Raw genomic sequence first — 15,656 nt, 5'->3', positions numbered from 1 at the left:
CTTTATATTGTAAAATTTTCAATTAATTCATACCTTTTCGTGCTTTTTCAATATCTTTCTCTAAAAAAGATTTTCATAGCCATTTCTTAAATAATTTTTATTGGTGGGTACTTGACTGTCGGAATTGAAGAAATACATCAAAGAATTTCAATAGGAAAATTATCATTTGGATTTAATGGTTCTATTTCGCTAATAAGAAATAATTGTAAAATTTAAAAAAAGTCTTATGAAATATTTTGGTATTATTTTTTTAAAAAAACTTAGCTGTTCTTCTATAACACCATAACACATAGTTCACAGGCAAAACTTGAAAATTCTAACAAACTACCCAGTAAATAGTCATCGTCTGTAATTTATATTGTATCGAATCGTACCCAAAATCTACAATTGAAAAAAACAAGAAACATTAGTAACTGTTTCTTTTTTTTTAAAAAAAAAAATAGATAAATAAAATGAAAAACTAATGACTTTAACCACCGAAAAAAGGATCCAAAGAAAAAATTTAAGTTTCGCTGGCGTAACTTACATTCCAGTGTCCCAAGCACGAAACCATCGAAACCTACAAAAGAAAGTAAATAGAAATGTTAGCAAACGTTTCTAATTATAAGAATAAAAACTAAAAAATTTATATTACGTTGAGAAACTTACAGTTCCGGTGTCTCTAAACGTATTCTGGATCTGAAACCTAAAAGAAAGTATATAGAAACGTTAGTAACGTTTCTAATTAATAATAACAATTTTTTTTTTTAGTTTCTTAACGGCACATTACGAAATTTACGATTCTAGCGTTTCCAAAAAAAAAATGAGAAACGTTAGTGAACGTTCCAAATTAATAAAAATAAAGAAAGTTTCGCAAAGAAACTTACCGCCTCCCAATTCACTCAAAAGTCCAAAACCTACAAAAGGATACAAAAGAAACATTAGTTTATGTTTCTTTAAATAAAAGTCAGAAAATAAATTTTCGAAATTACGAAACTTACTAGCACCCATGATTCCGTATTGGAAGAACCTACAAAAAAAAATAAAGAAACGTTGGTCAGTCAACGGCTCAACGCTTCCTTTAAAAAAAAATAAGAAGTTTCGAGATTTTACTTACCTTTAACTTTTTCCACGCATTCTGTAAAATAAAGTTAATAACGATGAAAGAAGATAATTTCTTTTAATCGTCATATTAAATGTTTTGTCATATTTCTTTGATATCAATATGCAGATAATAGGAGGCGATGATAAGTACAATCTAATTACTATACTAACTTAGAACTTTATTTTTTTGTATCAAAATGGTACTTGACTACAGCCAACATACAGTATCAGATGGTAGTAAATATGTTCAACCTAAAGATATAATTTTTAATCGGCAGGAATTTCGCAGATGCATACTTTATTAAAGATTGAAGAGATATTGTTAAATACAGAACTTATTTTTTCTCATATATCCCTTTATTACCCTATAAAAAAAAATCTGGAAAAGACTGATAAATCTAGTTTTTATTCCGAAGAAACTCGGACACGTGATCATTTTTCTGAAAAATTTTTTATTAATATAACATTTTTTTTTTATAAAACGAATCACAAATGATGTCATCTACAGAAAAACAATCAATTTCTATAACCTACCGAGAACACTATATAACTTACCTTAGTCAACACGACATTATTAACCACCACACATCTAGACACCAACCGATTTTAATCCCCTGCCAAGGATGCAATTTACATACTCCATATCACCGAGACCTTCGTCCTAAATCTCTACAACTTTACTTACATCTCACAAAATTTTCAGTACACAAAAAATCTTATTCACCAAAAATTGACACCAAACATGTCCCCAAAAACGTGTTTTTCCCGTTAACAACTTATTTACCTTTCGGACGCGCGTACAACATCTACTTACACCTCACCGCTCTTTAATCACGCCACATCACCACCAGCGGTTGATCACAAAATATGAATGTCCCCCTTCTCACTTGACGTATCACATTGCAAATTGTATTATAGGAAACGAAAATTCCATCAAATTATTGAACACCCTAGCACGGTCCCTATTGAGCGAACATAACATAACCTTATACACAGGTGAAGCATTAAGACCATCCTTTTCTTTAACAGACACGACTCCGACCACTACCAATATGGGATTCGGTTGGGTCAAAATGAATACTAATTCTCCACCTTATACTTTCCATGGTAAAACTTCATTCACGTCATCATCAACAAAAGCGGAATGCTTTGCTATCCTCACGGCTTTACTAATTTGCCCACCAAAGAGCATGATCAACATATATACAGATCGCAAAATTGTATTAACACTTTTCATCTCGTCAACAACGCACCTACATCAGATAGAAGAGTTCTAAAAATCAACAACTACCATGCATGGCGCATGATCAAATATTTAATCAACGACATGAACCTGAGCGTCACCCTACACAAAGTCAAAGCACATTCTAACAACTTAACTTTTACAACGAAGCGGACGCCGAAGCAAAAAAGGGCCTCGATGTCCAGCCAATCTTCATCAATCCAAAATTCGTCCCAGACGCCACTATATCATCATTTTGGGATTCTATTGGCACCATCGATAGGGACATTAGAAAATTCAGTAAGACCATCACAGACGCACAAACTTTTGACTCTTTCACCCACAACACCAAGTTACAAGATACTTTCTCGCATCACAAACTGTCGGACATTAATTGGCCAGTTACGCAAGCCTGGCTCAAACACAACGAAACATCAGACGTATGCAGCTCAGAGAAATCAAAGAAAGACGCATTTAAACTGAATCACATATTACCTTGTGGTGATATACTAACTTCACATCATCCTTCATTCCATCAATTGCAAAGTGGAAGACGATACAATTTCACATTCAGGTTTTTGTTCTTCCATACTTCCTGAACTTAACCGCATCATCAAAGACTTTAAAGCGAACCTCAATACCAAAATTTCTTTACACGCGGACCATCGTCGAATGACGTTTTTTCTGAATCAAGATTTAAACACGTCTCCTCTCTTCCGACCTATTTCGGATAATCGCACCCAGTGTACTTATTGATGCATAACTTCATTCCACAACTCCTCGTCTCCTCGTGGACCTCATCAACAAACATACCAATCGATTCAACATCACAAAACGACTAGCAATAGAATTTATGTTACAACTGCAAACCAAATTATATTCCGTCATCTGGTTCAAACATACCGACGCTATGAAACAATGGGAACTGGTGGAGGGTATCACTACCTCGAAGAAGAAACGCCTCAAGGAACAATATCGCCAACGGACTAAGAATCGTTTCAAAATACTACCTCGACCGCGGGTATACCTACGCCACCTTTACCTTTCAATAAAACTTACGATGTTAATCATTGCTTTGATGACAGATTACGTATCAAATATTACCATGTCAAAAAACGGATCACTGGATCATCCTCATCACGTCAAACTATTTACACGCGGAAGGTTGGAATAGTCACTTCTAAATATTCAAAAATTTTCGTTCAATCGATCCTCGCAAGAAAAATTGTTTAGTTCACATAATCATGTTACATACAAATAATTCAGAAATTCAAAAACATGAAAAAGAATTTTTTATAAACATATCGGATCTATATAATTATGAACTAAAAACAAATACACGATTACGAAAATTATCAATGACGTTCTTGTGAAAGTGAAAATGTGTAAAAAATGTGTACATTCGCTTGTTTACCAATGAAAAGCTTATTTGCTGCGGAAATAATTGCAGCGATGAACTTAATATCTAAACAAATATCAACGTGAATTTTACTACAAAATTATATAGAACTATATGTTATGCGTCAGATGACGATTTCAATTTCACTAACAAAAAACACATTTCTCACCTGTATAGTCTATTTTTTATATTTTTCAAGTCATATAACTAATTCACATTTATTTTATTGTACACATTATAGGAACTTTACACTCAAACTCATTGTACTTTTAATTTTACAAAAAAAAAAATCCAGAAATTATTGCGCAAAGTGAGATCCCATAACGGATATTATTTATATTATCAGAATCATATCTATTATATTTTTGGCTTAAAGAAGAAGTATTTATCAATTTATTGTATCAAGACCAAATAAAAATTTTTTAATGTTCGTCCCCAATCTTACTACGCCATGTAATGCTTTGTGTGACAAAAATATCTAAAAATTAACACGTTGATAGGTGCGAAATAATCCATATTTTATGATATAACTACTTTCCAAATATTTCTCCCGTGCTTTAAATATTCTCTAAATATTACGCATAATTTGTAAATACTTAAAATTTGAAAGATCATGTCAAATACTACGTTTACTATACATAATTTAGAATATATAATATTGCGAAAAAAAACTTTATTTATTTATAATATATAATATCGCGAAAAAAAACATAAAATCAATAATTATGAATATATAAACATTCCTCAAATATAACTTCAAATTTTTTAATTACACCTTCATTTTCATATATTTTAAATAAATTCTTGTAATAATCCACTTGATAAGTTGTATCACACGTAAGCATAGAAAGTGCTGGTCGACCTCTCCACTTTTCAAAGAACTTTTTCAAACTTGTTGTAGAAAAATTGAAATTATTAAAAAATCTAATCTCTTTTAGATTTGTTTTCGAACTAATTAATATATCAAGTAACTTATCTCCTATGATTGTATCATTATACATATGATCTGATTGAAAAATTATCAATAATGACTGCAAATTTTTACAAACTTTTAGTAAATTTTCAAATGCTATAAAATGAGTATCTGTTGTTGATAATGCAAGTGATAAATATTCAATAAATGGGCAGTACTTGCAAATATTACGAATAAATTCAAGAGAATCGTCCGAAAAATTTTCCTCCCATTCAACAAAATCTTGGTTATTTAATATAACTTCTTTGATATTCCCCCCGCTATTTTTAATCACACTAGAAGCCACATTTAATTTTATATAATCTATTTTAAGGATCTCAAGGTTAGGATATTTTAATTTATTTGATTGTTCGCTCGTGAAATGAAGGTCATCACAATTAATTAATAAAGATCTTAATTTATCAAATTTATATAATACACCATCAAACAACAATGTATAGTTGTATGGGTAAACATATAAAAAGAATACCTTCAAATGATTAAGAACATTCTTCTTTTTTGCTAACGTGGAGAAGACTTTTTCGTATAGATCCTCTCTAAATACATCTTCTTTGAATTCGTCATTCCATTCAAAATATTTTAAATTTGTTTGAGCTTTGATTAATTCTACTATTCCATAGTTAAATCTTGTACATTTATTGATTATTTTAATTTTTTGTATAGATTTACAGATTTTTCCTAATTCACAAAGGTAGGAGGGATTAATTATGGTGTCACAGACTAATTCCGTGAGTAATTCTATTAGTGGATAAACTTCTGAGAATCGGTGATTAGTGTTCACCACGTTGAGATATTGTACTTTTGAATATTTACTTAACAAGAGTTGGTAAATTTCTCGTTTTAATAAAAGAAATTGATTATGAATTAAATTAGAACCAATGGAAATTAATATATTGTCTATGGCCATCACAGTGATACTTCTGCCAAAAGATAAATAATCAAATAGAGGCGATTCAATATTTTTATTTGTTATAAGTTGTTTCATTCCGTCGGATAAGTACGGAACGATAACGTTGAATAGATTTCTTTTACTAACAATTTTATGATAAAGCCAAGGATTCCTCCATAAAATTGGGATTGCAATAGCGCACCAAAGTCTATTTACCATTGAACATGAATATAGAGTATGTAAGTCATATTGTAGATTCTCAAATATCAAGTAAAGTATATCTTTATTAAGATTAGACATTTTTATTATTATTATTTTTTTTTTTGATTTCTACCAATTGGAATAGTACCTTTAAATATAATTTTCGTCTAAAAAACCCCAATACAAATTATTCGCAAGCACGGCTTGCCATACGTATGACAATCACATAACGATATTTCAAACTTGTCACGTAAGGATCTGCTTTATATTTTATTTTATTATATTATGTTAATTGTAACGATACAGTCAGTGTATGCAGTTGAAAATATAGCGTCCATAAAAAAAAAAAATCTTCCTTATTTTTATGGTGGGTCAATTATTTTAATCAATAGTAGTGTATAATGACGGTATATTGGCGCAGAAAAATTAACTATTATATTGCCCACGCGAAATTTCTTATAATCTCAAGAATGGGAATAGCAGAATGTATAATCTATGGTTCGATTCACGATAAATTATTATAACGTTTATTAAAATTAAAAATCACAAAAATCATTTAGAATTTTAGATAACATGATTAAAATTTTCGCAATTTTTTTATTTAATTATAAAGTATATTTGTAGATCTCAGTGATAAATAGGAATTAATTTATTTTAATTATTTATCTGTTATAAAATTAAGTTTTTATTAATTTCAATACATGTGAATAATATATTAAATATATTGAATATATTAAATAATTTTACAAAGAATTTAAGCATCAATAAAGAACTTTCGAAATCTAATTTAAGTAAGGGTTTACTTGATTCTAACAAGTTCAAAATGAAAAATTTTATTAATAATTCTACATTTTCGGAAAACAAAATGCATATTGGCGCTTCAGAATTGGTCATATGCTATCTTTTATTTATTTATTTTTTTTTTAAAGAAAATCATTGGAAATAAAATGCCTAATTTTATAGTCGATCGACGTGTAATGGGGTTTTTCCGGCTATTGCGCCCTATCTTTTTACGGAATAATCACAAAAGTTAACCAATCCTTAATACTGTAATTATTCTCCTAAATCTACTAGATAAATGCATTAGCCTATAAGCTATAATCGATTTTCATAAAGTTGTATCTATCAAAAATTCTTTTAAATTTTGGCTGCGGAAGAAAATTGATGTCACGGGTAATGCAGATACGTCACAGTCGTTACACCTAATCATCACTTAATTCTTTACGATCGATTGCAATAGTAAAAACGTAGAATCCCAAAATTTTTATGATATATCACTTTTTTTTAAAAAATAAAAAAAAATATCAACCCCATTTTTTGAAAAAAAAAAATAATTAATTATCTAAATTTAGTCTTATTACCCATTTTTCTTTGATTAGTTACTTCATTTAGATTGGTCTTTTTTTTTTCTTTCTTTTTTTAAAAAAAAAATTATCTAAACTGAACAGATGACCAATTCTGAAACGTCAACATGCATCGGAGTTTCCAGAAATGCAGAAAACTTTATTAAATTAATATCATTTGGAACCCTCTGGAATCAAGTAAAATTAATTATTAATAAAAATTATGAAAGCTTCTATGACGTCCTTTGTGTCGAGTAATTCATTGTAAAAATTTTGTAAGAATCATAAGATACATTTATTTACTTGTTTCACATATGTTTACGCCATTTGAAATTATTTATTTGATTGTTTGATTTAAAAAAAATTAAAATAAACAACATATTTTTTTAATAAAGAAACAAAAATAGTTATTTTAATCCTTATTTATTATTCCTTTTACAGAATTTCATTACATGTATGAATTAACGCCTTTGATGATCCTATTGTTCTTTGCATTCTTTGTGTAATTCCTTTTAAAGGTCTGGAACAAATCCACAGAACGTCTTTACCATTCTTCGTTTAAAAACGAAAAAGGAAATCTGACGTTAACGACTTTGGCCAAAATTATGAAAATTATCACGAGTTTTAGCCGGAGATCTACAAATTTACTCTATCTGGATAATTGATCGTCTAAAACTCTTTGTACGTTAGCCATTCGCATTTACAGATCAAATTTCTATAATCAGAATCATATGAACACATTTTTTTCTCTAATAGTCATATGATTTATTAATTTGGTTAATGTATACTTATAATATCAGACAATATAATAATATTGATAATAGAAAATATATACGCTAGTATAAATGATAAATGATTGTAGTAGTATAATTTTATTATATGTACCAATGGGAATTTACTAAAAATAATGAAAATATAAAGAAAACATATAATTTAGAATTTGTGAAACATGCCAAGAAATTTATCTAATTGGTTTTACAGATAATTTTTATCGCTTCATCTTATTTGGTTCTAAATGACATTTATTAATAATTTTTTTTTTAAAAAAAAGTAAATCATGAATCGCGCGTCCTTTTATGAAGTTATCAGGATTTGGATTTTATTCTTTAGTTTTTTTTATTTAAAAATAACTCTCTTTTCATACTTTATGGATATTGTACGGTGTTGTATTTATATTAGTTAACGTAACTTCGTGATGTTAACCAATATAAATACTACCGTACAATATCTCGACTAATGCAGATCTATCAATATTTCAATATTGTACGCAAATAAAACTATTGATATCAATATTGTACGATAATGGTCAAATAAAATAGGGCCATGCGATAATATTAAATAAAGAATTTATAGTTAGTTTAAATTATACTCTTGATTATTGGTATTCCTTGATTTATATGATTGTCTAATTGAAGTATTGTTAACAAAGAAATTCTTCTACATCGGAATTATCGGAAGTTTCACACGGAAAACGCATTTTAAACTAATACATATACGGGTAATTATATTCGGACAAAGGCATTTTTACGATTATGTTAATGCAACAATAACAAAATACGTGAAACAAAATCGGAGTATGCTTTCTTCCAAAAAAAAAAGTATATAAATGCTAAATTTTGCGCTGGATCAAATCGATTTTTATCTTTTAAAACTTCTAGTAATATTAAACCATTAATTTTTATACATATAACCTATTTCTCTCTTAATCCCAATTTCACGATACTTTTTTAGTATCAATCTCTAATAAGACCTCTTTAGAGAATAATAAATTCATATTATTAAAATATTTAATTATTCTTATTGTAATTAATAAAGTATAAACTTGAAAATTACAACGTGATATTCAAGATATCTCTGATTCTTTTTACAACTTATAGAATCAAAATATAATATATTTTAGATATTTTTATAAGGCCAGATCAATTTGATTTTCTAATACCCCCCCCTCCCCCTTCAAAAATTTTTAATTTAGATAGACACTTAAAAAAGAAAATTTTATCAATTTTTTTTAAATCCCCCCCCTCCTCCTCCTCCTCCTCCTCTCCTCCTCTCAAAAATTTTCATAATATTCCCGATTTAATAATATCATATCATTTACTAACGTTTCATTAGATTTTATTGCACATCAATTTAAAATAGAAGCGTTATCATTTAACGAATCTTTAATTTCTGAGAATTTATAATTTATTCGAATTTGAAGAAATTACCCCCCCCCCTCTTGAAAATCTAGTTTCTGAAAATTTATTTAAATTTAAAGAAAATTTCTGAAAATTTATTTGAATTTGAAGAAATACCCCCCCCCCCCCCCCCCCCCTTGAAAATCCAATTGGCTAGGCCTTATTTATAATCTTTAAATTCATCCGCGATTATAAATCTGCACGGTTTTACCAAAAATTCAGATTGACCTGCAGATTATAGAAGAAACTTGTAAAAAGAATTTTAGAAAAAAAAATTATATACCGTATTTTGCAATATATAAGCACCCCTTTTTGCACTTAATGCCGACCAAGATCCTTAAAGTTACAATGGTCGGAAATGTTTTATAGCTGATAGTGAGTTATCACTATCGGCGTTCTTGTTATGGCGCTTGAGGCAAATACGTAACGTTATTTTTGCGTATTGTTCATTGTTCTTCTGGAATGAAAATATTATAGCTGATAATGAGATTAACATTATCCGCGTTTTTGTTATGGAGACTGAGACAAATACGTAACGTTCTTTTTGCGTATTGCTCTTCAAGAAGTTACGATGATTGGAAACGTCATAGTGAGATTATCACTATCAGCTTATTATGGCGTTTAAGACAAATACGCAACGGGGGTGCTTACTAACAGCAAAATACGGTATATAATATAGACGATCTTTTATGATGGCGAAAAAGGTGTAAAGATGAGATCCACTTAAAAGATGAAGTTTGAAGATTGGGATTTATCTTTCTGATGAAAAGAATATTGAAGATATCGGCGATGAAATTATGGAATTTGTACACGCTCATGATTAGTATTCTTTATGAAGCTTTTCCATCATAGCTGACAGATTCTAAAGTTAAATATTTTATCGAACATTGTAAAAAGCATGATGGATATTATTTAGTTTATCTTCATACTCCTTTATTTATCAGAAAATTAATTATTGAACATTTATTAAGATCATTATGTGTTTTATTATTATTAGTATTACTTGTTGTTTTATACATGCGTAGCTAAATGTATAATTGACGCAGTAACCGTAGATTTTAGATAATAATAATGATCTGTTCTTTTCTGATTGATCAGAATCCGTTTTGCGCAATAACTCGCCATCCTGTGATCGTAGAAAGACACTTTTTTATACAGTAGATAAATAGGTCTCCGAACTAATAAGGTATTTATTTTATTATTATTATTATTATTTTTATTATGTTTTTGCTAATGTTTAAATAATAATATTTTTTTTTTATTAGAGTAACGAAACCTGGTTTCGTTAATAAAGTCACCCTGGAGACCTTTCATTGACTTAATGAGTGGCGTAGCTAAAAAAGAAAAAGTCTGCACTCACTATTGATGACACTAAGAAAATTAATTAATGACTAAAGTAGTAAATATTTTAGATAATTCCATAATTCTTTCTTTACATCATATCGATTATCATTTTTCTAGTTTTTATTCCGAAGAAACTCAGACACGTGATCATTTTTCTGAAAAATTTTTTATAAAGTTTGACTGAACAATAAAAAATTAAATTTTTTTTTTTTTGAATAAAATGTATAAAATGTTCAATTTTTTTTTTCGTCCTACATAGGACATTTTAATTTCTCAGTTTTAAAAATTTCCATATGTACAAGTAGTAGTTAGTGCATTAAATCCAATATAATTAACATACTGTATTTTTGAAAAAATATGACCAGCTTCAAACGACAAATAATACAGTAAATGATTGTAGAAAAAGAAATATTTTTTTTATAATTATATTTTGATAAATTATTAAATTTTATATTTTATATTAACAGCAGCAGATAAATCCATTCATTTATTTAAGATTTGGAGGCTGTACTTCAATTTTATCGAGTTTCGCGCGTAAAATTATTATGCAGTTAACTAGGAAACGGGAACCGTTGTAAGTCCGGAGCGAAAAACTAATATTTGTCGATTTCATTGGGCGACGATCACGTGGCGGGCAGAGAAATTCACGGGATCGATTTTTTTTTTCATAGTGCGTAGACATATATTGTCCTCCGAACAATTATACAAATAGATGACGCAAATTAAGGGAATTTCTATCCTGCTGATTTTTGTCGCTAATTTATTAGATCATTTTTTTAAAAAAAAACTTTTGCACTAGTAAAGGGCATCAGATGCGACAATTATTGCACTCAATCACAAAATTGTAAGTGTTCATAAATGCATAATCACAAAGTTCGCTACCAAGTTAAGTGTGAAAAATAGAATGTTTATATCTAAATATTCGTTAAATATTACAAAACTTTTTAACAAATATCGATTTTGATTAATGCATACCACATTAATTATATTATGTATGGCAATTAATTAAACGATATACTATTTTCAATTTGCTATATTAATCGGTCGAAACTTTCGTTTGTTAATCGGTTGGAATATGAGATTATGAAAAAAAAAAGATAGCGCAGAGTATAAAAATTTTTTGTTTGTAAATATAAAATACTTAGAAAACAATTTTCTAAAAATGCAATTGATTAATAAACCCGGTTTTTGCTCTACAGAAATATGTTGACTTCGATATTTTTGATTATACAAGTAATTAAAAATAGGAAAATGGGAAACGAAACCTCCGAAACTGGTCGAATATTAATATCACACAGTAATCACGCACAGTACGCAATTAATTTACCCGATTTCAAAAATGTTTACTTAAACATTATAAAATAGATATTTTGCTGTGATTGTAAGGATATCCTTTGACAGCAGAGGAAAGAACAAATATTGACAAAATTTACACAAACAAAAAAAAAATGTGACGTTACTCATATTAAAATTTATCCGTTATAAGATAATATGAATGTTGCAATTATATTAATAACGAAAATGGGTTTATTATTTACAGTATGTTGTGTAATGGTCGATGAAATAACCAATTATTTCATTTATACTTTAAATTCCTTAAAATTAAAATCCCTAAAAAATGTTTTATATTTTAAGTAGACGTCTCATTCGTCTCATTCGCCTCAACGCCTCATTTTTTACATGCATAGAGTGAAAGATTACATAATTATTATAATCTTTTTCAAGTTATAATATGATTTGATCGACGAAGGTTACCCTTAAAGAGGTTAATTCATTATATTGGATGTTTGAAACATTTTAAATTTTTTATGGTAATTTCCAAGTCCATTAATTTAAATATATATTTAGGAATTTAACAAAACTCAATAATTTTAGAATATCAATGAGGAATGAGATTTTATTAAATATCCTATTTAGTCTCATTCAAATAAATATGTAAAATATACAAAGCGGATAAAGATCTGCAATTGTTTACTGAACTTAAAGCATGGCGTCAATGCAAAAAGAAAAATATGATGTACACGGTACAAAATAATTGGGTTCAAAAAACTTTTTTTGCTTTTAAATAAGTTTAAATAAGGAAAATATTTTTTAAGCAACGTAATCTGCCTTTGTTCACTTTGTTATTTACTAATAATAAATAATTTATAAAAATAGTCTTTCCCGTAAAAATTATATATTATACTTTAATAGTAAATTAATTTTAAGCCCTTTTGGATAATCGGGGACCCCGAAATTTAAATTCATGATATTTTGTTTTATGCACTTTTTTAATGGATGATGTCCTTTTCTTTATTTTTTTTTTTAAAGTTCATTGATCATACCCTTTTTTTATTATTCATTCATGATGATATCAATTGTTTACGTAAATATAAATATTTAATTCAAATTCCTTTTTTGGTTTCTTTTATTAACAAATTATTAACTGAAATTTTTTTTTTTATCATTCAGTTATAACGAAAATGGATCATCAAATTATGATTTTTGAGATTGTTTCAATGAATAAAACGGATTATTATAAATAAATGTGTATCAACTTTTTTTTTTCTCGAAATTTTTTTTAATTTTTAATTTTTGAATTTTTTAATTATTTCAAAATGTGTCGAATGTATCCTTCTTCTTCTTATTATCATTTAAATTCTAAATGTAAAATTCTTTCTCATAATTCGAAAATTGATCCTGAATCCGCAATTCTTTATGATTCTCCCATTAATAATAACGATAATAATAATATTTATGGATTATTCAATGATAAATATCCTCTTCATATAATTCCACATCCTAAGAAAGAGAATGTATTCATGAATAGAATATCATACGATGTAATGAGCGATGCTTATTATGAAAATGGAATTTTTAATAAAAAATATATTGAATTTTGGGATCAGGGAGCGTTATATTATGAGAATTTGATTCATGCGACTCATTATTCTGATGATCGGTAAGTAAAAAAGACATTCGAGTTAAAAAATTTATTTAATAAAAAAAAAATAATCTGTATTTTAAAATATTTAGGACATATTTAAGAGATACTACGGCGTTAATTCTGGAAAATTCCAAACTTTCAGCTTCAATTATTTATAAATTTGATTATTCTTCATATGAAACTTTATCAATCACAAGGTTAAATTTAAAATTAAATTGTTATGATAATAATACAGGTTATCATTTAATAATTTCTATTTCAACAGACCATAATTCCGACAATAAATCATCATCATCATTATCTAATAATCTTAAATGGAATATAATTAAAGAAACTTATATTAAGAATACAAATGAAAGGACAAATTTACCAAAAAATTTAACTCATTTTATAATAAAAAATAATAAAATTTTTTATATTAAAGCAGAAATTATTAAAAAACATCATAAAAATTATCAAAGAAATTTACAATTATTTCCTTATATTAAAAATCATTTTGATGAATTTTCTATAAAAAAGAATTTTGGATTAGATGTTATAGTTGAATTATCATCATTATCATCATTATCATCATTATCATATAATTTTGATAATTTAAAATATAAAAATTATATGATAAAATCTGAAAGTTGTGATGGATTATTTAATGATAAATATAAATTTAATGTTTTACCAATTGAAAAAATGAAAAATATTTATAATCATAGAATTTCATATAATGTCATTACAAATGCTTATTATGAAAATGGTAAAACGGATATTAAATACTTAAAAAGATGGGATCGTGGAACTTTTACAAATAAAAATATTTATTATTCTCTTGAAAATTCAACGAATATAGAAAAGTAAGTGACTGTATATTTTTTTATTTTTTTTTTATATAAATATCATTATTTTTTTAATACAATATCGATAACTTATATCTTAGATACCTTGGCGTTGATAAAAAAAATCAATCTGCTCATATTACATGGAAATTTGATTATAGACCTGGAAATTTTTATATTAATTCTTTAAAACTTTTATTGAAATTTCATTATTCTTCTAATAGATCAAAAATTCAATGGTTAATTAAATTATTACCTACAAGAAAAAATCCAATTTCTGAATTTAAACCAATCAATTTTCCTTTACAAGAAAATAATATCTTAGATTTGACTGAAATTGTTAAAGATGAATATGGATTTATCTTAAAAGTAAAGATGATTGGTGGAAAAAATCATTTGTTTAGACAAGATGTAAATAAAAATGAAAAATCATTATTAAATGATAATTTTGATATGGATGTTGAAGTAAAATTAAGACCAAATATAATATGTGATGAATTTTTTAAGAAAAATTTTATTTATAGTATGAATGAAAAAAATTTCTTATTAAATGATAAAAATACGAGTGATTTCATTATTAAATTAAAAGAAGAATTATCAACAACAAATAATTATAAAAATATTTTAGAAAAAAATTTTTATCTTCATTCTAAAATTCTTATATCAAAATCTGATTATTTTAAAGCATTATTTAATTCACAAATGATTGAATCAAAAAATAGATTTCTTAATCTTAATGATCTTTCTTTAAATATTTTTGAAAAATTACTTTTATATATTTATTATGATAATATTGATAATTTAAATGATATTAATGATTGGATTGATTTATTATATATTTCTTCTAGATTTTTAATACCTAAATTGGTTCAAATTTGTGAATTTTCTATTAGAAATTATGTTAATATTGATAATTTAGAAGAAATTAATTTAATTGCAAAGGAATGTAATGCTATACAATTAGTTAAATATTGTGAAATGTATGAAATTAATGTATGAAATTAAAAAATAGAACAAAAATAGAACAATTGTATAAAAAAAAAAGATTATAGAAATATGAATAAATTATATTTAATTATATTAGTTTTTATATTCGTACCTAGAAAATATACGATGATTGGACTGATCGGTAGGTATATTAATTGCTGAAAATAAACAATTTGAAAAAAATGCAACTTTTGCATTGGCGCCAAAGCCGTCAAGGGAACAAGGTTTACTGTATCGCAAAGAATGTACCGCTCGTCCGCTCCACAGGTAACTAAAAGGCTGTGC

At 26.9% G+C, this 15,656-nt stretch overlaps 3 protein-coding genes across 3 annotated transcripts; 2 read left to right on the top strand and 1 right to left on the bottom strand.

The window, feature by feature from the left end:
• Positions 1-4,420: 4,420 nt before the first annotated feature.
• Positions 4,421-5,866, bottom strand: OCT59_005028 (uncharacterized protein; the record flags this gene model as incomplete). Its single annotated transcript, XM_066138110.1, has 1 exon — positions 4,421-5,866. The coding sequence occupies one exon, from the start codon at positions 5,864-5,866 to the stop codon at positions 4,421-4,423; it is 1,446 nt and encodes a 481-aa protein (XP_065997291.1).
• A 3,904-nt stretch (positions 5,867-9,770) lies between these two features.
• OCT59_005027 (uncharacterized protein) lies at positions 9,771-10,576 on the top strand (the record flags this gene model as incomplete). The annotated part of the gene is made up of 3 exons (XM_066138109.1): positions 9,771-9,930; positions 10,457-10,473; positions 10,553-10,576. The coding sequence occupies 3 exons, from the start codon at positions 9,771-9,773 to the stop codon at positions 10,574-10,576; spliced, it is 201 nt and encodes a 66-aa protein (XP_065997290.1).
• A 2,652-nt stretch (positions 10,577-13,228) lies between these two features.
• OCT59_005026 (uncharacterized protein) lies at positions 13,229-15,383 on the top strand (the record flags this gene model as incomplete). Its single annotated transcript, XM_025324482.1, has 3 exons — positions 13,229-13,572; positions 13,647-14,402; positions 14,486-15,383. The coding sequence occupies 3 exons, from the start codon at positions 13,229-13,231 to the stop codon at positions 15,381-15,383; spliced, it is 1,998 nt and encodes a 665-aa protein (XP_025185855.1).
• Positions 15,384-15,656: the final 273 nt, after the last annotated feature.

The sequence above is a fragment of the Rhizophagus irregularis genome, chromosome 13 (genome assembly GCF_026210795.1).
Source record: "Rhizophagus irregularis chromosome 13, complete sequence".
Lineage (NCBI taxonomy): Eukaryota > Fungi > Glomeromycota > Glomeromycetes > Glomerales > Glomeraceae > Rhizophagus > Rhizophagus irregularis.
The sequence above is the reverse complement of the archived record's forward strand: the minus strand, read 5'-3'. Positions and strand labels throughout refer to the sequence as shown.